The sequence below is a fragment of the Centroberyx gerrardi genome, chromosome 22, assembly GCF_048128805.1.
Source record: "Centroberyx gerrardi isolate f3 chromosome 22, fCenGer3.hap1.cur.20231027, whole genome shotgun sequence".
In the NCBI taxonomy this organism is placed as follows: domain Eukaryota; kingdom Metazoa; phylum Chordata; class Actinopteri; order Beryciformes; family Berycidae; genus Centroberyx; species Centroberyx gerrardi.
Window position 1 is genome coordinate 20,681,654 of NC_136018.1, and position 24,494 is coordinate 20,706,147.

General features: G+C 43.4%; 1 protein-coding gene across 1 annotated transcript in view; it reads left to right on the forward strand.

The window, feature by feature from the left end:
• col11a1a (collagen, type XI, alpha 1a) overlaps positions 1-24,494 on the forward strand; it is a 90,167-nt gene that overhangs the window by 44,440 nt on the left and 21,233 nt on the right. Inside the window, exons 26-46 of the mRNA XM_071904060.2 lie at positions 353-397; positions 1,319-1,372; positions 1,519-1,563; positions 3,459-3,512; positions 3,640-3,747; positions 4,307-4,360; positions 6,483-6,536; positions 7,619-7,663; positions 7,884-7,937; positions 8,209-8,253; positions 10,328-10,381; positions 11,054-11,107; positions 14,755-14,808; positions 15,282-15,389; positions 17,875-17,964; positions 19,562-19,615; positions 22,684-22,791; positions 22,928-23,035; positions 23,582-23,635; positions 23,985-24,038; positions 24,241-24,348. Coding sequence (XP_071760161.2) covers positions 353-397; positions 1,319-1,372; positions 1,519-1,563; positions 3,459-3,512; positions 3,640-3,747; positions 4,307-4,360; positions 6,483-6,536; positions 7,619-7,663; positions 7,884-7,937; positions 8,209-8,253; positions 10,328-10,381; positions 11,054-11,107; positions 14,755-14,808; positions 15,282-15,389; positions 17,875-17,964; positions 19,562-19,615; positions 22,684-22,791; positions 22,928-23,035; positions 23,582-23,635; positions 23,985-24,038; positions 24,241-24,348 — 1,404 coding nt within the window. The remainder of the gene's footprint in view (positions 1-352; positions 398-1,318; positions 1,373-1,518; positions 1,564-3,458; positions 3,513-3,639; positions 3,748-4,306; positions 4,361-6,482; positions 6,537-7,618; positions 7,664-7,883; positions 7,938-8,208; positions 8,254-10,327; positions 10,382-11,053; positions 11,108-14,754; positions 14,809-15,281; positions 15,390-17,874; positions 17,965-19,561; positions 19,616-22,683; positions 22,792-22,927; positions 23,036-23,581; positions 23,636-23,984; positions 24,039-24,240; positions 24,349-24,494) is intronic.

Here is a 24,494-nt window from a genome sequence, read left to right on the forward strand (position 1 = left end):
CAGGTGTTGCCAGCCAAAGGTTTCCATACATAAAGATTTATATATATATGTATCGGTGTGTATAGAGCTGTGCATGTGGGCCTGGAGCAACTCTGCGGCTGTTAAAGTCTCCCTGCCCCATCACTCCAACACTGCAAGGCACTTGCTGTTAATCTGCTACCAACTGAATCTGAGTCTTTCTAGATTTGTTTTTTTTACTGACACACACTCCACAACATCACATTCTCTCAGTTCTCTTCATGTTTTCTCCCAGTATTCACACGACTATGCAAAGGCATGGCAGTGTTCTGACTTTTGACTGATTTAAGTGTTGAATGACTGAGAAACATGTCTGTGACTTCTTATTCTGCAGGGTCATCCTGGTAAGGAGGGTCCGCCCGGAGAGAAAGGAGCCCTAGTAAGTGTCTTTGACTGATTGATTGAGTCATTTGGTTGAGATGTGCATGTGTATACATATGTAGGGGTGGAAAGAGCACCAACATATCCTACTCCAGTAGAAGTACTGTTGCTTTTAGTGAGTTTTTACCTGAGTAGCAGTGAAATTAGTAAATGTACTCAGAGTAAAAGTTAATGAGTTACTTAAAAAACAGACATTGTTATCTTACCTATCTTATCTTACCTACCATTGACCATTGATCATCTTTCCAATGTGGGAGTTCGACGTGCTATATCACATGTTCTTATAAATTATGTTGATAATTCATGTCAAATTCATATCAGTATTCAATCTGTGATTTAAAAAAAAGAAAACACCCATCCCCATTATTCGATAACGTTACAACATGTTTGTTTTGCTTCTAGCTAGCTAACTAGCTAATAAGGCTAGCTAACTAGCTAGACAACAACCATGCTAACACAGACCAAAAATACTATGATAATGTTAACTAAACTACTATTATGCATAATTTTGAGTATTTAATGTTACTTGTTGTTAGTTATCTTAATGTTTCCTCCACATGTTAGTGCAGGTTTGATACAGATGGAATTTACCTTTGGCCAGTTTCTGATGCAATGCTTATGGAGAGCCTGCAAAGTTTGTAGGCTACTCTGTAATAGATGCCAGTCAATATACTCAAGTTAAAGTAAAATTAGTGACTTAAATATATAAATAAATATGACTAAAATATACTCAAAAAACTACACGTACACCAAAAAACAGCTCAATTACAGTAACAAGAGTAAATGTAAGTTGTTGCACGTATGCATTGAGAAGCAGCTAAAGACATTCAGTGCTATACACCCACGCCATGCGTCTCCTCTTCCATCCACACTGTATAGCAGGCAGTACAGTAACCATGCTCTGTTTCCTTCTCTCCAGGGTCAGCTGGGTCCACAGGGCCCTATTGGCTATCCTGGCCCTCGCGGTGTCAAGGTACGCTCTAGGACTGATACTGTAGGCATCAGATATACATGGAGGTAGACTGTCCAGTGACTGCTTACCCCTTGCTAGACAAGAATGTTCTCTATTCTATTCTATTCTATTCTATTCTATTCTATCCTCTGTTTTCTGTCCAACAGGGTGCCGATGGTGTCCGTGGTCTCAAGGGTTCAAAGGGAGAGAAGGTATGAATGTTTTTACACATCATTTCTCCATTTGACACGTCAGATTATAACCATTTACCAGGCCCAAGAGTTTATGGATCACATTATATATATCCAGTATGACTAAAATGCCATGAAGGCTGTTTGCAATTTCATCAACACAGGCTATGATGAGTAAATATTCCGTCTCATGTTGATATTTAAAATAATGTGATTTCATTGTCATATTGACAAAAAATGACGGAATGACTAAACATTGCAGTAGTGCACATGATCACGAGTCACATGAAGTGTTTTATTACTTGTACTCGACAGATTAAATTGAATGTTTCTGACATTAGTCACTCAAAAAATTACAGTTTTGTTTATAAGATAGTGTAGAGTTAAAAAAAAAAACAGAAAAATAGGAAAATCTTTAAATGTTGCAAATGTAATCTACACTAAGAGTGGTGCTATTTTTTTTTCTAAATGGACATATTTTTGTCTACTATGATTCATTATTTTAGTTGACTAAAATCATAGGCCATTTCAGTCAGTAAATAAATGACTAAATCTAATCTATATGCCATGATTAAAATCTGACTGAACGTAAAGGCCATTTCTGTGGAAAGACTATAACTAAATTTAGATATCATCATCGTATAGCCTATATCATATATCATATATCAGCGTATTTAAACTGCAGTCGGTGAAAGAGACTGTGAGCACAGAGAAACAGCATTCGGGAGCAGCCTTGTAAACGTATTCCTGTCACAGATCTTCTGTCTCTCCACCTGCATCCCGACTTTGTTTTGACTCTCTGGAGTTGGAGTGGCCTGAAAGCGCCGCGCGCCGGGGGTCAGTCGACGGCGATATTCAAGCGGAGAGCCAGCCTCGCTCGGAGTGATCCTCCATCGGCTCGCTGAATGTAAAGCTGTCACGCTCAAGGCCCTCCGCTTTCAGAGAGCGCCGCAATCCCACCTCAAGCACTTCTGAAGTACACTACCGCGCGCCACGCCGCGCCGCGCCGCATACAAACGAAGCCGCCCGTTAATATGCACGCCGTTCGTTTAAGATCGATCGAGTTAAGGTCCCGCATAAAATCCATTATCTGACCGAGAGATGTTGTTTTCAGTGCGGTGACAGGTATTCATATCAGTTTTCTTTATTGAATAATTTATATCGAAAGATTCAAAAAGCCAAAACCTTGAGGAAAGAGAGTTTGTTATGAATAAAGGATGTGCTTTACCTCAGGTGTGTGTGCGCACGCGTGTGTACGTGTGTGTGTGTGTGTTTGTGTGTGTGGTCTTTGTGCTGCGGGTTACTGGCAACAGACATGCTCGGTGCTGCATTATGCATCAGGTAGGGTGGAAAACACGGACAGGTGACAGACTAGAAAGAGAAAGTGTCAAAGAAAAAGAGGCTGAACAGACCGAGGGGGGGGATGAAAGGAACTGTTGTCCTTCAGCAGCCGCTTGAACTTGCTCCTGTGGATCCGAGGCTAAAAATTTGATTCAATTAAAATGTTTCTTGTTATTGTACAGAATCTACATACACTGTAGATGTTTTGAATCCAGTGTCTTTCCTTTTGCGTAATTGTGTTTTAATACAGCTTTCCCTCACCTGCCAGTCGCTAAACACAATGCAGGAGTGAATAGAGAGATGCTATTCCACTCTCTGGCCAGCAGATAGCAGCATCAAGCGTGTGATCCACGGAGGGGCTGTCAGAGGGAGAGGAGAGCGGTGCTGAATCTTAAGCAGATGCACAATAAATAAAAAATGTCAGAGGACTCAAAGGTTCCCTCATGAAGTGAAGAAAACAGTCTATTTCAAAGACCCTGGGTGGAGAAATGCACAAACAGCCTGAATGCCAATATATTGAAACAGCCAAACAATTAGGGCGCATATGGGATGACTTGTTTCTGTCTCGTTTTCAGGGCGAGGACGGTTTCCCAGGTTTCAAGGGAGACATGGGAATCAAAGGAGACCGGGTGAGGAGCTTGATTGAGACGACACCACCTGTCACACACAAATGACTTCAACCAATAGCGGGCCTGCGTTCCTTCTTCACAGGAATGCAACGGCGTGATCGTGATTCTCTTCTCCTTTTTGCTATAGGGTGAACTTGGCATGCTGGGGTCCCGCGGAGAGGACGGTCCCGAGGGACCTAAGGGCCGTTCCGGCCCCAACGGAGAGTCAGGTCCCATGGGTCCCGCCGGAGAGAAGGTACGCCTCTCGTTTGCAGTTTGCTTCCTAGTTGGGGTTCGACTAATAGAGGTTTCTGAAGGCAGATAACAATAACTTTGGGATATTTTGTGCTGATGTTCATTAGCCTTAAATTGAACCATTTTCATGCCCATAAAATGAAGAAAAAAAGCCAAGTATTCAGTGTTTCCCACAGAATTGTATTGTCGTCAGGGTGGAAAAGCCTCTGAAACAGCAGCTACTACTACTATTTACTAGTACTACTACTAATAAAACATATTCAGGCATACTTGTGTAGAATCCGATCAAACTGTTGCATTAGAATCAACTCAAGTGAAGGGTTTCCCATAGTCAATCAGTGTAATATTGATCAATTATACAATACTGTATGTAATCAATCAATCTGCTTCACATCCATCATATTCCATTTGTTTTGACATTTTACTGTTCATCCAGGCATTGACGCTCAAATAATAGCATCTGGCCGTGTTTTTCAGTGTAGTTGCTGATGTTTAGCCCTGCTTTGCTAGCACTAAAGTTGTGTGACTGGACTGACGTGTGTGTTGACGCTGTCTTTCAGGGTAAACTGGGCGTTCCAGGATTGCCAGGCTACCCAGGAAGACAAGGACCAAAGGTACGTTAACGTCACTTTGAGGGTATCACAGTTATCCTAGTACACTGGCATGACATCACCACCCCCAACACACACATATGGTTAACACTGGACAGCATAATGGTTTTCTGAATATGAATTTGAGAGGAAATGAATATATAGTATGATAGCATCACTGTCCCATTACAAAGAATTCAGAGTAAAAAAAAAAAAAAACAAAGAAGAAAAATGGTCTGTTACAGTACCTGCAAAACTTGCAATGCATGTTTTACGCACTATGTTGATTAAATAAAGAAATTCTGGTAATGTTTTAAGCCTAACATTATTTTTAATGGTGCTACGTGTCGCATTTTAAAACATGAATATGTCATTGTCAAATTAATTGCGATACTGTACCTTGAGATAATTACTGCAAACAAATGAGAGCACGGTTGAGACGATTGGTGGCCTCTGTCTCACACCAGTGTTACTGTTAGTGCTAGACTATATTTCCCATAAGCCCCGTTGCCTCCTTCCCCCCCTCCCCCTCACTGAAGAGGATCAACATGTTGGAAGTGATTTTTCCATCGGCCTTTCACTCCTTCCACCATCTGCCATTGCCAGAAACTCTGAAAGCTTTAGCTCTGTTTGCTCTGGAAGAACAGCACTCTCTTCCTGTTTTGTGCTGTAAAGCAATCCAGCAGATTTCCCTCCAAATCTGACCTGGTGGCTCACAGTGTAAAATGCAGTGTACAGGCTGGTAGAGGCTGCCAGTCTTCTCAGTGATGGTCCCGTTTGTTTATGGTAATTATACTAATGTCTCAAAATGAATGTGGTGATGATTTATTGATGTTAGAATGCCACACGTAGCACCTTAAGTACAGACCAATTTTCTTCTTTGATTTCCATTATAAAGTGTTCCAAGATTGGAATAGCCCCTGTCTTTCATTCTGTGTACTAGTTTACGAGGATCCCCCTGAACTTTTCATTACTCAGACCATTCTAGGCTTCTGCTGATGACATGCACTCCTATTTATTACAGCTGGGCCCAGCATCAAATATCCTTAAACATCCATTCCCTCTGTACTTATTTATTCCCCACACATCCTCACGTCATCCGCTGTTAGCGTGGATTAAAAGCATAGCCATATGTCCGACGATTACACGGAACCCGTTTTTGTGAGCTCCCGTCTAAGTGAGCGCGAGCTGACGTTGAGAAGCGCTGCCAACTTGGATTTGGTTGAAGCGCGGCCCGACTGAAGGAGCGCCACGGGTGTTTTCTAAGCGCTGCCTGCGGGAGTCAGAGCTACCGTGTGCTGTTTTCCTACCGTTGCGGGTTAGTGCTTCGTCAACACACTGTTTCTGGAATGATCGCATGATGCCGATGTCAGATGTCCTCGGACCTGAAACCATCCCCCAAAGACTGGTTTCAAGGCTGAGGAAAAGAAGAGTGACAACCAAGTAAAAAGGGCCAAGGCATCTATGAAACCGATTCATAAGCTTAAATACGAAAATAACAAATTAAATAGATAACTCACAATTTGGCATCGTACTTTGGATGATGGCTTTGGAACATTAGGGCATACATTACAGTACAGTAGGAGTCATGTGGACTGTTTTTTATGTCATGTTTTTTATGCTCCCAATGCATCGTGTAGTGAGGTGCTGCAAAATGGGTAAGCTGCTTTTCAGTCCTCCATACACACAGTCCGTTGCCAAACCTAAAAACAAACTGATGTCCCCTTCGTGTTTACACGAGCTGATGTGCTTTTTTTTTTGGTTTGTTTGTTTTTTTGGAGTGTTTTTGTGTGTGTGTGTGTGTGTGTGTGTGTGTGTGTTGGTGTCCACCTGACACCAAATGTCTCACACATTTGTTGCATTAGATGGTGTTTTTTTTTAGCTCAAGCGTACTGGAAACCAGACAAAGCAACATTAACAAAGGAAAGAATGAATGAAAAGTCATAGAAAAGTCGTGGAATTTGACATCAGGGCCTCTGACTCTAATGGAACCTGACATCAGCGCAAACAAATGCAGCATCTCCCAAATGGACCGTCATTCTAACGCATGACCTGACCCGCCCACCCTCTCTCTCTCTCTCTCTCTCTCTCTCTCTCTTCTTTCTCCCATTCCCCCTCCTATGATATCTGCCTCTGCTATCGACAGGGCTCAAGCGGTTTCCCTGGGTTCCCCGGAGCCAACGGCGAGAAAGGAGCCAGAGTAAGAAAACACACACACACACACATTCACACACACACACACACCGCCTGTTTGTGTATGAAAATCACAGTGCCATCATAACCCGGCACAAAGGAAAATTGATTCCCATTATAAAGGCATCTGTATGATGACTCGGCACAAAAAAATAACAGCGGCAAAATCAATGTTGGGGAGAGAACAAAAGACACTGAAACAATTGTGCTTTCAATGAGCCCCTCTCCTCGTTCCTAGCCTTGAAAAGACGACGCATTCACACAGAGTTTTGAGGCGAGCAGAAAAATAACCGAGGGCAACTTTTTTCGTTTGAATGAGGCCACTTTAGGTAGCAGTCTACCTCTATGAAATAAACAAAAACATATTCCATGGATAGTTCGATTCACCTTAATAACAGCGTTGGTTCAAGCACGAAATGATACACAAGGCATCCATTTAAATGATCTTTAATGTACGAAGTGGAGGAGAGGCACTTCCTTACTGCTCCCGTGGAGTACATCAAAACCATTTAATGGACACACTTATGCCAGGGCCACCTGCCAAAAATGAAACAATCAAGACTGTTAACTCATCTTTTCATAGAGTAAAATCATATTTCGGCCAGGTAGCCCATTTGCAGCTATTGTAACGTTTTTCTCTGCAGTGCTTGGCAGGCTGCTTCTGTTTCTGCCACTTCAGCCTGCCAAGCAGCTGATTAAATATTAGTTAGCAAAATACTTAAAAAGTAGATACCGCACCTATATACACACAACTCCTACTTTCTTGGTGTAATTTAAGATATTAGCTGTCACGTATTATATCCTACAAAGATAGTAGCTATTAAAGTTATGGAGCTCACATGGGTTTTTCAATGGTTACACTGTAACGTCTAGGGAATGTTATTTTCCACAACTACTGTTTTCATTGATCTCTAAATGCAGCATCTTGAGTTGAGGCAACTAGTTTAGAACAGTTTCTCTTCTGCGGTTCAGCTATCGAAAAGTAACATACAGCCTCCAGCCAGTCAGAATTGAGGATTCACTTGGGCTGTGGTATAATAACTTAAATGTGTGAGTGTCTAAATTGTTTTGCCTTTGCTTATCTAATAGGGTGTTGCGGGCAAACCAGGTCCAAGGGGGCAAAGAGGTCCAACGGTATGTACTGTTCCACTCCGTGAAGTAACTGATCCATGAATTAATGAAATACCGCCCAAGTCGTCTTTCATAACCCATCCGACATTATACACTTCTAACAATTTTAGGATTTTGACATCACTAGATTAAAGTGTTCTGACTTGTATTGTAGATATTATTACAAACTTATTACAAACTTTTGTATCTGCTTGAGTCTTGAGCCGTTTTGTTCTTTCTGCAGGGTCCTCGTGGTGCTCGAGGGGCCAGAGGTCCAACAGGCAAACCAGGTCCCAAGGTACATCAACACTCCATCTCCATCACAACAAAACACAACTCTCACACTGATTTTCTTTAGCCCTTTACTGGCTAGATGTACTGTATCAAACACAATTGCGTTTGACAGAAATATAACATAAATACAAATACAACTTATTTTGTACTGCATCTATTTCATATTTTACTGCTAAACTGCTACACTACACAATGGTCATCAGCTGCACTGTAGGCTACATGGAAGCATTATTCATATATTCGTGCTGATGGTTTGTCCTTGTTGTGTTTTGCAGGGCACAGCGGGCAATGATGGTCCTCCAGGCCCGCCTGGCGAGAGAGTAAGTACTACAATGACTCTAAGGTGGCTTTAATAAACATGGATACAATGGGAACACACTAGGGTTTGACCGATATATCATTTCAAAACTCAACAATTCAAATAGTTATTGTTGAGTTGTAAGCCCTTAACCTGAATTGATTCTAATGCGACATCTATCAGCACTTTCAATTCAAAGTTATCAGTATTGGCCTTCAAAAACCCATATCGGTCAAACCCTAGAACAAACGCACCGGGTTTCCAGGACTAGGAGCGGGGTGTTAAGGGTTTTGGTTGCCGTGGGATACATGGAGTCATGAAGAGGCCAGACCAATCGATGTTACCTACTGGATGCAATGGATGCATGTGGATAAAAATGCTTGCCATGATTGAGTAGCAGTGTACAGCTTTTCTGAACCTCCCCTAATATCTTCAAGTAGATGTTGCTGTTTGGTTCTATGAGGTTCAGTCTGGCTGTTTACTATGAGTTAGCCTCAGTTTCAATGGGAACCTGGATGAATATGATTGAATGGTAAAATTTAATAATTAAGTCAGTTTTGAAGCACATTAAGACTAGATTGCATCAGATTATATCAATTTTGGCATAGTATTTTATATTTGAATTATATTTACGCTTCATCATGAGCCCCAGTAATCACAATAATGTCAGTTTCCAAATAAGAAATTTCACTTCACGAACAGATTTCATTTAAAAAACTCAATTCAAAACATGACTTTTTGAGTATTCAAATATTAAAGCAATTTGCAACATCTATATCAATTCAGTGGTATCCTGACCAGCATGTCAAACCCTCTTCCTGGCCTTTTTTCTCCCTCGATCTCCAACCCTCACCGTCTGCGTTTCTCCCTTTGTCTTCCTCTTCTACTGATGTGACTGCTGTTTTCCTCTGTTCATCTGACTCACTCCTGTCTCTGCTGTTCTCTGTTTCTCTCCTGCTCTCAACCTGTGATGGAAATACTAATTCAAAATAGAGACTACACATTTTGGTTAAGCCCCTCTTTGGAGCTACACACTGTTTCTGATGGATTATTCATTCAATATCCAACATGCGTCGCAACATTTTTGGTATATTAACTGGGATGGTAACAGTTAGTTGATATTGCATCCACGTACTACATTTAATCAGTAGAGAAAGGGAAACAGCCTGTTAGGAAACAATAATGATTATTCTAGTTAGGTTTATTCTAGTTAGGCTCTGTAGATTAGCAAGCTAGTGCTAGCTAGCGCATCACAAAGCTAATCATTAGCTTTCTTGGTAAACCGGTGATTAGCCTTGATTACACCTAAAATCACTTACCGGGCATTATCGTGAAAAAGTGTAACAACAGACATTACATTTTACTATTTACTATTTTAATATCGCCCATTATTACTACTTTCAGGCTACGTTAGCTAGCCTCTGAAATGCAGTTTCTGAGATAAGAACTTTCTATCTTTTTAGACATTAACCCCAAATTGCTCTTTCTTTTAACATTAAAAATAACACCGCACAAGCACAAAGTAATTCAAAGATGAAGAGTATTTGGACAGCTCACCTCTGAGTCACACAGAACCTCACGACTCTGTGGGTGGATGATAGAGGGAGGAGGACCAGGAGCGGCTATTGTTATGCAGCTGGTCCACTGGACACTCCAACGCTCCCAGTGTAATGACTTGATGAAGGCTATGTAGAGCAAGCCTGGGCACAAGCTAGGATCAAATCAGTTGTTATGTGCTCTCTCTCTCTCTCTATGTCACATTATCGCCCACTCTCTCTGACAAGTATTGTTTTCCCGCAGCAGCCCTAGGGTTTGTGACCCGAGTGATGAAGGATAATTTACCCAACAACAGCAATTTCAGATCTTTTTTTTTATAGTGAATAGCTTGCATTTCATCTGCTTTCTGAACCTGCTCTGGGCTTAAAGTCAATTATTTGTTAGTCACAATTCCCACATAATATCTTTCTCTCACCTGTGTCCGTTCAACACTGCATGCTTTCTGAGAGGACAGAATTGTTTTTCGCATTACATAATGTGGCTTCATTCTTCCTGCTTCTATTGTCAATCTGACTGTTTTATTTGTCTGTTCATCCCAGGGACCTCAAGGACCCCAGGGACCAGTTGGGTTCCCTGGACCGAAGGGCCCCCCTGTAAGTATTTCTTCGTGCTTTACAGTATATGCAATGGACAGTTTCGTGTTAAGACGTCTACAGTAAGACGATAAGGTTTGCAGCCGGTCCTCGAGGCTCATTTTCCACACTCGCACTTTCCTCCCACTTCCCACTGTCTCAGTTGCAAATAACCCTACTTTGCAAACATTATGACTCACAATTGATTCAATTCGAAGAGTTCATGGGGTGCAGTAATACATAGCAATATCCCTAATTCTGTGCAGGGATCATTAGTCTAACTGTTATTGAAGCAGAACCCATTTTCTCACTCCCCAGTCTAGCCAGGAGACAAGTGGTAATTTCCACCTATCGATTTGCGTTTGATTCATAACTGGTTCTTAGCCCTCGGCTGGTGATGCCGCTTCTTTGAATAAAAATAGAACCTGTTATTTTTTTGTTAGTGTTCCAGTAGTCTAAGCTCATTCACATTCAAAGATCGACTATGTATTAACTTTGCTAGTAGGGGAAATCTTGTTTGTATATTATGCCTGTAGAGCATTTGCAAGACACTTTGCCAAAATAGAATAACATCTCTTGGAAAAACGAAACTTTAATGTCCGGTAATAGAGACGTCGTAGTGTTGTTATTCACTTTAGATGCGAAATGTGCCAAGCTGCCGACTGAGTGTGTGTCTCGCTTTCTTCCCACCAGGGACCACCTGGAAAGGACGGGCTGCCCGGACACCCTGGCCAGCGCGGAGAGACGGTGAGTCCCGCGGATCCCACTTCCCCGTCGGAGCTGTCGGGCGCCTGGGCGGCTCCGGTCGGCCGGCTTCGCCAGTCACTTCCCGCCGGGTGTGGGAACATAAGACCCCCCATTCCGCGGCCTCATTTTTCACACCTGGACGGATTCGACTCGCTAAGTCGGCGCGCTTTCACAGCAACCGCGAACCCAGGAGTTTGACACCTCAGTTTCTACCGACACTTTTAATCTGGAATCTAAACAGGAAAAAATACCTTGAATTCCATTATGTAAAAATCTAAACAAATAAATGTGAATCGGCAGAACCCTGCGAAACACATTTTTAAGTGTACTAATCTTTCTCAGCACAGTCTTATCTCGCTTCGGTCCCACAATAATTTCTTTCTCATGCTAATGACTTGTAGTCCGACTATTCGCTGCCATCTACAGGTAAAAGTTGCCAATTAGCCCTCTTTGACTCTCTTTTGTCCAACTTGCCTCTTGATTGCACACGACAGATCTGATCTTCCCAATCAGAGAGCCGAACTTCAATTGAATCCCCCCCCCCCGCTCTTATCTCTCTCGCTCTTGTATGCAGGGGATTACAATCAGCGATACAATGTCTCAGTGTGATGCCAAAGAGGCAGACATCTCTAGTAGAGCAGAACGCAAGAGACAAAGCCCTCGTGGACATTGTCTGAGTCTGTCTGCTCCTCCAGTCTCCATTCACACACACACGCACACGCGTACACACACACACTACATTCTGTCTCAGTAAATCCAGATGGCTCAGCCCCCCATCTCGTACAGATGGGATCCAGGGAACTGGGGAACCAGCCCTTTCTGATCGAGCTTCTGTCTCGTTACGTTGGCAGGCTTGTATAGATCCATCGGAAGGAAGCTGAGCTTAGATTGTCCAACCGCAAAGAGGTGTCCTTGTTTAGCATCGCCTGTGCTCAAATAAACAACTCATAATAATTGAGGTATGACTAAACCAACGGCCATAAAAATTTGTCGCAGCAGCATGGGACAGCGGTCCATGTAATGTTTCCTCGATGCAGTCGCAATGAACATAATGAAAAATGGCCATGCTAAATCTGCACCGAAGATGCATTGATAAAGATGTATAGATGCGGCATCCTATGGGAGCTAAGATTTATCTGACAATAAAATAAACAAAGCAAACTTTGACTCGAGCACATCGAGTTGCAATCCCCAGCCCTCGCCTTCGATTTCTCCATGCTTTGTATGCATCGGTGCACCTTGGTTTGACAAGGCTCAGAGGGCAATAAATTCTACTAAAAGCTTGACAGATCATCGCCTCTATCATTAAAGCTTCCCCTTCCGCCTGCCTCTTTCCTATAGATAACATAATACACCACACACGCACGAGCTGGCACACGCACGAGCGCCTCCCTCCCTTTGCTGCGATAGAGTCTTCATTAAGGTGTTTATGGCAGTAGATTTATGCGCTGATGAACAGCCTCCACCAGCATCCGATATGAGAATTGATCACGGCAATAAACGCGCTCGTCCGCGCTCGGGCCCTGGCAGCGCAAGTCGCACTCGGGGAAGTGCAAATAAAGATTTGACTCGGGTGTCTCTGAGTCAGGGGCCGATGCTGTAACAGCGCTGCCCAAGGCATTCCCGCTGAATAATACATCACCATAAATCACAGCGCAAAGTGATCAATAGGCCCCAAGTCATAAGTCATTCAGGATCAGTTTCCCGAGAGCTGGGGTTTCAGTTTGGTTGCAGGAAAATGAGTTGCGAAGTACCTCGGCAATCTAGGGGCTTTCGAACATCAAATGAAAATCAGTGGACAAGTCAAAGTGCAAAGTCAATGTGCAACCGCTGTGCTGCCCTTGCTGTTTGACATCTGTGTGTGTGTGCGTTGTGCCAATCAGTCACTGGCATTAATAGAGCTGCACCGTGCTCACTGACTTCATGCTGTCTTAAAACACTACATGCTTTTAGATGCCTTGGAAACACATTCAGCATTCCACAACTCAGATGACAAGGTGACAGGTTTCACCACGTGAGATCATGAAATCTTTTATGCCGTTTTCATTTCAATGTAAAAGACAGTCAATGGACCTTCTTACGGCTCCTACTACTTAATACCTGACAGGTCAGCATCGAGTCGGGTTAACATTTGAAGAACATACAGTCTTTGGACGAGGATTCAAGCCACTGCAGATTGTATTTTTCCTTTGTAGGAATACAGCGATGCATTTGATTTGCGCCGCAGGCCCGGACAGATGTTGTCTTGTCCTGTCCCGTTGTTGAACCAGACTTCACCGTCTGAATCAGCATCCATATGGAGCACCGCTATGCAAATCAACCGCTCACTGTGCAAGTGAACTGGCAATGTGCAACAAGTTCACCGCAACAACACCGCTATCCCACAGGAGAACATTCCGCCTTAGAGAAATGCTGACTCTTAAAGGATATTCCCTCTATTTTTGTACGATATTCAGATGGCTTTGGTCCAAAAAACAAATGCATGGTGTAGTTCTTTGGTAGTCGTACAAACCACAGCAAAATTAAGCCACGGCTAATGCTAAATGGCGTTATCAGGGCAACGGTGACTGAATTTGGGGTAAAATCACTGACATCTAGCATAAAACAAAGAGTTGTTCATTTAAGGTGATTGGACAAAAAATTAGACAAACATGCCCTAATTGTCCCAATGACTTCAGTTTGCATTAGCGGTGGCTATATTTGCTTGTGTTTACATTGTGAGAACCACACTCTAGATTACAATTTCACCTTGTTTGTCTTTAGTTCAAGTAAGTAATTAATTCTCTCTAGGGGCAAAGCATCTGAATATCCCATCCTAGGTATAAGCCTTTAAGAGGTTTCTGCTTCTTGTCCTTGTCATTGTCCCACATGTACTGAACGATGTCTTGCCCAGTCTGCTTCGTATCCCTTTGTTGCTTGTGTGCTTTGCTAACCTTGTTATTGCAGCATCCGACCTCTGACCCCTCGGTCACATGATACTTCATCTTACCACTCGGTGGTGAGGTGGTAAGTAAGAGCGAGGTGATAAATGCCTACACGATGTAGCATTTATTGGCATGGCCACTGATGTAAGCACCAAATGGAATTAAAAGGAAATCAAGATTCCTCGTAACAGACTAGGGAACAGCACTTTGAAGATTATCAATATTGGTGATAACTGTCCTGAGTGAAATTCAGTTTGTAGAGGTCAGCACAGAAAACATACTGCACATCACAACAACATCATACACACAAGTGGGCAATATACTGTACACCACATTGACATGTTAACATTCAGTCCAATCAGTGTAGGTATGCATATGCTGTATAATAATGCATACAGCAATGACAGCACAGAAAATACAATGATGACTTTAATATTCACAGTATTGGTGGTGGTGAAAAACTGTAAATCTTTTATAGCATCATTCCAGCATTGGATTTAATTGAATTCAACAAACTGTACTTATATCATGGATTATGATCATGCTCATATGTCAAAGATATACATAACCCTTAAACCTACCACTGCATATCAGTTTAAACAAATTCATGTCATGTTATGGAATGATCCATCATGGTTTCTTTTCTTCAGTTTTGATAGTTTAGCTCTGTGTTTGTTATGTTTTTCTAAATAGTATTAATTAGACTTTGTGTTCTTCTTCCAGGGATTCCAAGGAAAAACTGGTCCACCCGGCCCGGGAGGAGTTGTTGGGCCCCAGGTAAGCAAAGCTGATTATTAAAGAGCCAATTCAGCCAAAAAAACAAAACTAATACAGTTAAACATCACCTCACACATACCCCAAATATGTCTCGCACAACATTGTTTGATTCAGAATTACTGAGTATGAAATTGTCCACTGAGCGATGTCATCTTGAGGTCAATTAAACGTTTGTTGTATTAATTGCTAATCAATGAAATGATGCACATGATAAGTAAGCATGGCCCAACGCCTGATGTTGTTGTTTAAACTTGCTGTAGACAAGTGAAAGGGGTTTTATTAGAGTTAGTCAAAACAAAGTTTTCACTTGGCCTCTATAGTATTAAACTGAATTATCAATAAAATACCCATTTATATATCACATGATCTATAGAACAGGGGAAAAGATTTGATGAACTGTCCGCCTGCATTGGCCATATCGTATTTGTTATGTTGGACTGCAACTAATATCCCACCATGCGACAACATCATAGGGACCCACTGGAGAGACCGGTCCCGTGGGTGAGAGAGGCCACCCTGGACCCCCAGGCCCACCTGGAGAGCAGGGACTTCCTGGTGCTGCTGGCAAGGAGGGAGCAAAGGTGAGTGGAATGAACACTTACGGTCAACTTGCAATATTCAGCGCTAGAGAAAGGGGTGAGTTCTGCCAAAAGATCAACTTTTTAAATATTTTGTACTACTAAAACTGTATTAACTACAAAAAAATATTTCCATGGATGCCCAACAACCTTAAGTATACCTAATAATTATTGTTTGAAATCAATAGACATTTATTTTGCCGTAGTAGCATAAAATGCAAAAAAGTGGCTCATTTTACCCCTCCTCCCCTACTGTGCCTAACAGTTCTATAGCATCATTTGCTTTAAAAGAGTGGGCACTGCTCTCCTCAAGCACTGCATTAGATTTGCGGTAGTTGCACTGAAGAGAGGGAGGCAAGGAGGCGGACAGAGATAAACAACAGTACAGCACCAAGCTGAGATTTCAGCCTGTGCATTCACAAGCACTGTATGTGATTGGGCCAGCTGTATTCACTATCAGTTATGATTTTGCAAGGCATGCAAGGCTCTAATAGACTACTGGGTGAAAATACAGAAATACAGAAATCTATTGCAAGAAATTCACCCTAAAACACATCCCTACAAACACCAAATCCCAGAGTCTCGTCACCATGCTGTGTACAGTGCAAGACTGTGGAATGTGACTGGTGAAGCTACAGTAGCTGAGATTCGAGGAGTGTGTGGCTGAATTCCCTCCCTGGCCCTCCCCGGTTGGCAATCGAGTGCCCATTAAGAACAGACAGCAGCCATTTTGTAGAAGTATGGGCTTTTTCCAAGCCCACCCCAAACTCCCTGGACCACTCAGCAACCCCACCCCCCCACCCCCTCCCTCCCTCAACTCCCCGTGTCTCCTACTTTCATTTTCTCCCTGTCTTCCCGAAGCAGACAGTTTAATCAAGTCCGTCGGCTAACTCCCGAGCCCTCCGCCACTCACCGCCCTGCTTTCCCTCTCCATTCTGCTCAGGCCCCCCCTGCATCAGTATGCCAGGGACACTTCGCGGAGGTCTTGGCAGCGGAGCCCAAATCCTCTTATACCTCTCGAGCCCACTCTTCTGTGCCTCCCTGTTTGCAGATAAAGTCAGCCTGCCAATACAAAAGAAAAGAAAGAAGCTTGAAGCAACTTTTTTTTTTCCTGAAGTAAAATGCCCTTGCTTTGGAAATGTGGGGCACAAAATGAACAAGCAAGTAATTGAGGCTGGCCCCCGGAATAATTGGCACTATTTCTTTCTTGTAGTAGATAGGGAGCAAGGGAACTTTTAGAGCTACTACAGTGGGGATAGGGGTTACATGGGAATAGTTGCAGATGAAAAATAAGCTTTCTCACCCCAATATGATTGCAACCGATGTGCACATATTACGTACGTCATTCCTAGCTCTGTCCATTCATTTCAATTCAAAATATCTCTTTTCTCATGTTGTTAGCATTCTGAGGAAAACCCCTCTTGTTTACTTTTTGAACTTTGGAGTTGCCCTTTAGGCAGCACTTGGCTTCTTATCATTCTAACCTTTCCATCACAAATTCTGGCCCATAATTTGTCCGAGTTTCCAAGACCAGACGTCTTTGAGTTTCAGCACCACCTTGGTCAAAGTCAAAGCGACAATACTGACGAACCCACTGAAAATATACACAGGTTCAAAATAAATGCAGCTAATGACCCATTAAGGTGAATTGTCAGCTGCGTGTTTTTCTTCCCGGTGGGATGCAAAAACGCCATTAGTCTGTATTTGCTTTTCATATGCTTTTTACCCCGTATCTGTTTTTTAGGAATTTAGAGCACTCACCGCACGCTGTGCAGTTAGTAATTTTCCTCGCTGCTAATGATGCTGAAACACACATGCATGTAAGCCTACACATTCCACCAGGGGGTGCAGAGCAGGGCGTGCAGTTTGTGAACTTGGAATTATAAGGTGCAGGAGTGAGATAAATACTTTAAATATTTCAATATTTAACACCAAAAGTCAGATAGACCCTTATAATTCCAAGCTCACGTTTTGCTGTTGCAGGGCTTGAATCTGTGACCTTGTGGTTACGGGTTAGTCTCTGACCATGAGGCCGTTCTGCTGTAGCAGTATGACTCAAGACTAAAGGTCATTGCTTTTACCAACGTTTTTATGCCTTCTTCAAAAGCACTTTTTAACCTCTGCTTTTTGATAAATGCTACATTTAAGCAATAACAAATGAGAGGGAGTGCTATTATGTAGTTACTGTGCTGAGGTCACAGAAACTATAATATGGCTTTTTTACAATCGTATTAGTTAAAGATACAAGCTTTCTAACTGTATTTTTTCCCTGCAGCAGCAAAAAATGTATTACCCATTACTAAGCAATAAACAAAGTCTTATATTGTAGTTAAAAGCAGTCATAGAACATCTCCAATCACAATGCTTGGTTGGAAACAAATTTATAAAAATGGAGTTCATTATTATTATTATTATTATTATTATGCTACTGTTTTATGCAACATAGCGTGAATTCTACTAACTGTCCCATGCTTGATTGTGTCCATAGGGAGACCCCGGACCCCAGGGAACCTCCGGTAAGGACGGCCCCCCCGGTCTTCGAGGCTTCCCCGGAGAGAGAGGTCTACCTGGCGCCACGGTAAGCCTATTCATCAAAGGTTCCCCCCGCGCGCGCGCGCTTTCTGCGCGTTTGCTAGCAGAAAGAACGACGGAACGCCGCCACCTATAACAAATGAACCGCCGCCCCCATCCAGAGCTGTTCACTTCATTAGAGACTAGAGAATTCACTCCCAGCGATCAATCCGGCGCCGAGGAAATCCGAAGCGACGTCTTACAAATGAACCGGCGTGCCTCGGCATCGCTCCGCCGCCGCTGACACCGCCGCTTTAACGCCGCGATGCATCACGGGCCGCTATTACAGCGGCTGGGAATTGCGGGTCGGGGATCCATTTGTAAAAGCTCGCCCCGGTTCAACTTGAGGACTCAGATTGTTTTGTTTTTGTTGTTTTCAGGGGGTTTTTCAGCTCCAGCATTTTTTTGGGGTGGAATGTTATTTGTTTGTCTCCGTATGCATTATTTACTCAATGAATTATTAAGTGGGAAATGTTGGCAATTAAAGCGCGGCGGCTGGGAGTGAATGGAGGCTGCATCTCCAAGGTCAGTCGGGCTCTCTGCAGGCCGGCAGCACCGCTGATTGTTTTCCGCCGCTGTAATTTACTCCCGCACACAGCCAGAGCCAGCAGAGACTCATTACCCAGACTGCCATGTGTGTTGCCGCGGCCCGCTGGGGAGCTGCACACACACACGCGCACACACACACACTGGTATCACTGACAAACATGCAGGGACACACACACTGTATGCACCGTACCAGACGTACCTAAGATTTGTGCATATGCATACACATGGGCATAAAGAGAAGGAGAAAAAGCCATTTCACACACACACACATACACACACAGTGACAAACATGCAGGAACACACACATGCACACACACATTCAAATATGCCGAAGACCTGTGCAAAAAAACATGCATGCGATATATAACGAGATATGCAGTAGAAAAAGGCACAACCACTTACACACACACACACACACACACATACACACACATAGACACACACACACACATTCTCGGTTGTTTATTTCAGCTCTATTATTTTATTGTGCGTTTGATGAGAGGGAAATTGAAGGGGAATATATGAGCTGATAAATATCGGTCCTGAACACAGCTGGACAACACCAACAAGCTCTTTGCTCTCTCTCTCTCTCTCTCTCTCTCTCTCTCTGTCTTTCTCTCTCTCTCTCTCTCTCTCTCCCTCCATCTATCTCTCTCTAGCTGTCCACAAGAGCAAATTCATAAAAGGGAAAAACATCTCTTTTTGTAAGACGCGTTGTCAATTACCGAGGTAGATGTTGGATTCTTTTCTCTCACGTAGCCGCATCGACGAGCGCAGCCTCGTGTCTAACAGGTAGAAAACGTCAATAACGAGGATATTTCTGGAAACGCCGTGTTCTGAAGCCTTTAATGCACTCGCAGCACATTCCCTGTGATGTACGGCTGGAGCGGCCTCAAATGACCCAGATGAAGATGTCTGAACGCGCCACAGTAGATTTAATGCGCTGGCTGAAGTATAGGTTCACAGGATTGAAAAACCACGTCCAGATTTTGATTTTGATTGTGTTTTATACATTTTGCACAAGCCCTCACGTCTGTTTTTCCTTGTTCTTCCAGGGTCCAGCAGGTCTGAAGGGAGGAGAGGGGCCCCAAGGTCCGCCCGGCCCTGTTGTAAGTACACTGTTATCAGAGATGCAGTCACCTTTGGGAGATTCACTTTAAAAAAAAGAAATAGAAGAATGTACCTACTGCTGGCCTTATCTTGCTACTCTTTGATTTATTTTATGGTATTCTATATTTGGTTTATGTCAGATTTTCAGGTATTAGTTTGTTCGTTGATATTTTGCACAGTAAGCTTGTACAGTATGTGTCATGGTTTCAAGTTCAGTACAAACTGTTTAACAAAAGCAATGCAAGAACCACTCGATTCTTTAGTGAGGTCTGCAGTTTAGATGTCAAGCACCAGAGGGCACTTTAAATCCTTTGGACGTCAAATCCAGCAGAATCGCCTCAGTTTGTCCCGGCTAACTGCTGGGGCCAACCTCACACTTGCTTTTTCTTTTGACATCACCCACGGGTGGCTTCTGTCCGTTTCAGGCGACACTCAAAGTTGAGGGAGAAAGTTTGATATTTAACTTTGATCCCCATAGGGAAGGTTTGATGAGCACCATTTAAGTGCCTTGATTAAGGACACTGCAATAGTTACTGAGGAAGAGGAGAGCCTGGGACCTGAGAGAAAACAGCACACAGTATATGAACCCACTTCAACTGCTCACTGAGTCCATGTAAACCAGTTATCCAACATAACAATCATGTTATAAATGCATTATAGTCTCTATGTCTAGTGCAGCTCATGCCATCTGTTTTTTTTTTTTTTGAATGAATGAATGAATGAATGAATGGAAGCTTGGCCCGACTTCACCTCGTCCCGCCGCACAGAGCGATTTGTCATCGGAGCGATCATGCGCTAGAGTAGCCGGGTATCAAGATTGTTTGCTCCATTGCTTCCTGGCACACACACACACACACATGCACACACACACACACACACACACACAGCCAGTAGAAGGCATCCATATGGTGAGTCACTGTCTAGTCACCCAGACTGCTGCTGCTGATACACATCCCTCGCCTACGGGGGGGGGGGGGGGGGGGGCATCTAGGGGTTAGTGTGACATCATGGGCTGTGACTGTACAGTGGTTTCGTATTTGTAAAGCCAATTTTTGGCGTTTTTTACCGATTTTTATGTGATTTTTACCACAAAAAGTTTCTTGATTGCAGTTTTAAAAGCAAGTTTCCATTTAATTTTAACATACAGTAACATATGGTAGGCTGCAACCAAATACTGTGAGATAGAACTTGTCAAGTCTTAACTTTAGAAACCTTTATTGTCTTTCACATTTCCATGGTGGAATACAATTGTGTTTTTTACAACAATTTGGCAGCTCCGCGGCTCAGATGAAACTGTCATTTGATTGTGCGTTTGTTTTAAGTGACCCGGCTTCCTGGCAGGGTGGAGTTCTCCGTTTTTAAGCACTGTGATCGGCCCCCAATCGGTGTCCCAACACCACCCAGACGGCCGACTTTAGTGTATAAAACGAACCGTACCAGTAGCGGGAAAGTATTGGTGAGAGACTACATGCGTTCTGGCGGGCGGACATGGTACAAGGTTACATGGTTACACACAAACAGACCTCTAATTGAGGCTGTGGGATATGAGACATCATGTTCAATGTCCTCCATGAGTTCATTTAAATGATGTGATTGGCAGCAGCAGCAACAATAACAGCCATGTTTGTGCAGTGAAGATTATGATAAAAAGCCAGATGAGCCTTGTGTGTGATGTGTGGGCGTGCAGCTGGAAGCATCACTGACACACTGGCACACTGTGGAGCACAACACATTACTGTTCCTTATGGAAAAGTTGGTTCTGCAATAGATCAACCAGAGGAAAACAAAATACATACAATTACATACAACCCCAGCAAGCATCTGACGGATGGTGATGTGCAGGAGGCGGCCAAATCCAACCTCTTAGATGCTTACATTACATGCAGGTTCAACATCAAACCCAATATTCAAGATCTTTATGAATATTTTCATGCCAAAAATTTGTATTCAGTGTTTCCACCAGAATGTAATTCTTGTCAGGGTGGAAAAGCCTCTGAAGCAGCATTTAGACCATCATGGGACACTAAAACTCTCCACTGAAACCCCGACTAATGAAATTATTTTAATGTTACAGCAGCAGCTCTTTAAGGCAGGGAGACCCATCACACCTATTCAGTGGCAGGGAAATTCTACGTTAGGCTTTTAAATGATTTTTTTCTTTTCTTTTTTTTTAGAAAAAATGTAATTGAACAGTTAAACAATTAAACAAAATGTGCAGAGAAAATCAGATTTCATTGCAGATTTGACAGATGATTTAATGTAGCTGTGGTCAGGGAGGAACCTTCATCATATCAGAAGTGGACGACATTGATTGGCTGATATCTGATATTAAATAAAAGGTCAATATCAGCACAATATATATACACAAACAATACATTGATCCTAATTGATCCTAGTCGAATCCTAGATAACAGTGTCAGATAATACATATCGGTATATCAGTGTAACTCTCATTAAATCTGACATTTAGGTCCCGATTACACAAAATGATGTAGGCAGGTTCTTGTTTCTGAGCATCGGGACCAGGCATCGACCTCCCTTCCTCCACAGATGCATTTTTCACCTCCATCAATGAGCCGGTCAGAGTGCAGAGAGCCATGCAGACCTCAGGCTCCCCCTCCCCCCCACCCCCCTTTCTCGTCTCCACTAATGTCCAACCCGGCCGCAGCAGATAGCGCCGGCTGCTTTCAAGGAACAGCAGTGCTTTGATAGGACTTAAAAGCCACCGCCGCTGTGTGGTGCGCCCGCTTTTTTTTTCTGTTTTCCTTTCCAATAGGGCTTTGTGTGTGTGTGTGTGTGTGTGTGTGTGTGTGTGTGTCCATCCATTAGCACTGGAACTCAGCTGGGTTTTGTTGCTTTGTAAATATCTTAATAGCAATGTTCATTGTTCAGCTTACACGGTTATTTTTACGGGCAGCCTGACAGAAGTGCGAAATGCGTCTCTCAGTCCAGAATGAACAAAACCTGCCTTTTGCCTTTTATTCCTGCTCATCATCTTTTTCTTTCACGTCCTCCTCCTTGGCTGGCCCTCCCTTCCTCCCACACACACACACACACACACACACAGGGCTCACCCGGTGAGAGAGGTGCTGCTGGTCCAGCCGGTCCAATTGGCCTGTCAGGTAGAACCGGTCCTCAGGGCCCCCCGGGGCCTGCTGGAGAGAAGGGAGCACCTGTAAGTATTTTTTTTTTTTCATTTTAATTTTCAGAATTTCTGTCAGAACTCACAAAATACTTCATCTCAGTGTGTTGTGTTCTGCTATTTGGGTTTTTTCCAAACATAATGAAAACAAATGTGTTTGCGTCCCTAGGGCGAGAAAGGCCCTCAAGGTCCAGCTGGTCGCGATGGTGTCCAAGGTCCTGTCGGTCTGCCCGGCCCCGCCGGACCCCAGGGTCCACCCGGAGAGGACGGCGACAAGGTCGGTCCCCCCGCCCTCCCTCCCACCCTCTCTGTCTTTGGCCCAGTTACAACTCCTTTTCCGGCCCCGAACTGGGCTACGTTTTTTGGGACCAAAACAGATTGTCGATCAATCTTCATCCCCCACGATCCCGCTCGGGCCATCTGCATCGAAAATATGTCTCTCTCTTCTCCTCGCCGCCGCATATCCATCTTCATAACCAAAAGCGCCAGGAAATGCAATTAGAGGAGATGTAAAAGTGAAATACTGTCGCTCATTTCATCTCCCGCAATCATTATGCCCCTTAAGGTTACCATCCAGGCAATCTATTGAGCTGCCAAACATATGTTGCCGCAGAGGTTTTCTATATAATGAGCTTGTTGTTTAAAAAAAAAAAATCTTTCACTTATGTCCATAACAAACTCTACATTGTTGTGGGTGGAGGCATCATGGCTGCAGAGCTCATAAATACAGATTTGAGTGTTTTCAATGATTTTCCATAAGCTGCTGACATTTGGAGAAGGAGACAGTGTTTTGACAAGACAATTGTGTGTGTGTGTTTCCCAGGGAGAGGTCGGAGAGCCCGGTCAGAAGGGAAGCAAAGCCGACAAGGGCGAACAGGTGTGTTACGGGAAAGCGCATTGTATCCACTCCCATCCCACACCCACATTTACAGCAGGGATGCCGTCCATAATTCACTATATTTTAATGAACCCCGCACAGTAGCTGGTGATACGACAGATATTGATTCAGTGGAGCGATTCTCTTAAGGGAGATTCCTCCACACCCACCATGTATGTGTTCACATCTCACTACACATTTATCACAATAACAACAAGCTGAGATTCAGTTAAGTATCACTGAAACACATAAAATACTAATACTGAGAAAAAATACAGAAAAGATAGAATAATATAAAAGATATATTGGTTTTACAGTTTTAAGATAACTGTTTCTTGTTTGTGTTCAGGGTCCTCCTGGTCCAGCCGGTCTTCAAGGTCCCATTGGTGCCCCAGGTCCCGCTGTAAGTACAACTGTCCAATCCCACGCAGAGGGGAAACTGGTCTAATGGTAGCTGGTCTAATCTAAATGTAAAACGCATCAGTTCCTGTACACCAGAGGATTTTTCCCGGGAAAGACCAACCAGAATCCGGGTGTTTAGAACAGCAAATGTAAAAGCGTGTTTTAGCCATAGTGAAAATATGTGCGTGTGTGTGGGTCCTCAGGGAGGCGACGGAGAGCCCGGTCCCAGGGGTCAGCAGGGTATGTTCGGACAGAAGGGAGATGAGGGCGCCAGAGGCTTCCCTGGACCCCCCGGTCCCATCGGTCTGCAGGTTAGTACCGTGCACACACACACACACAGCAAGCACACTGTACAAATACAGTACATACAATGAGTCTGGATCAAGCTAAAGGGGAGGAGCTTTTTTATGACCCAGAAAAAATACTTTGAGCTGAACACAGGGGAAAACAACAAACC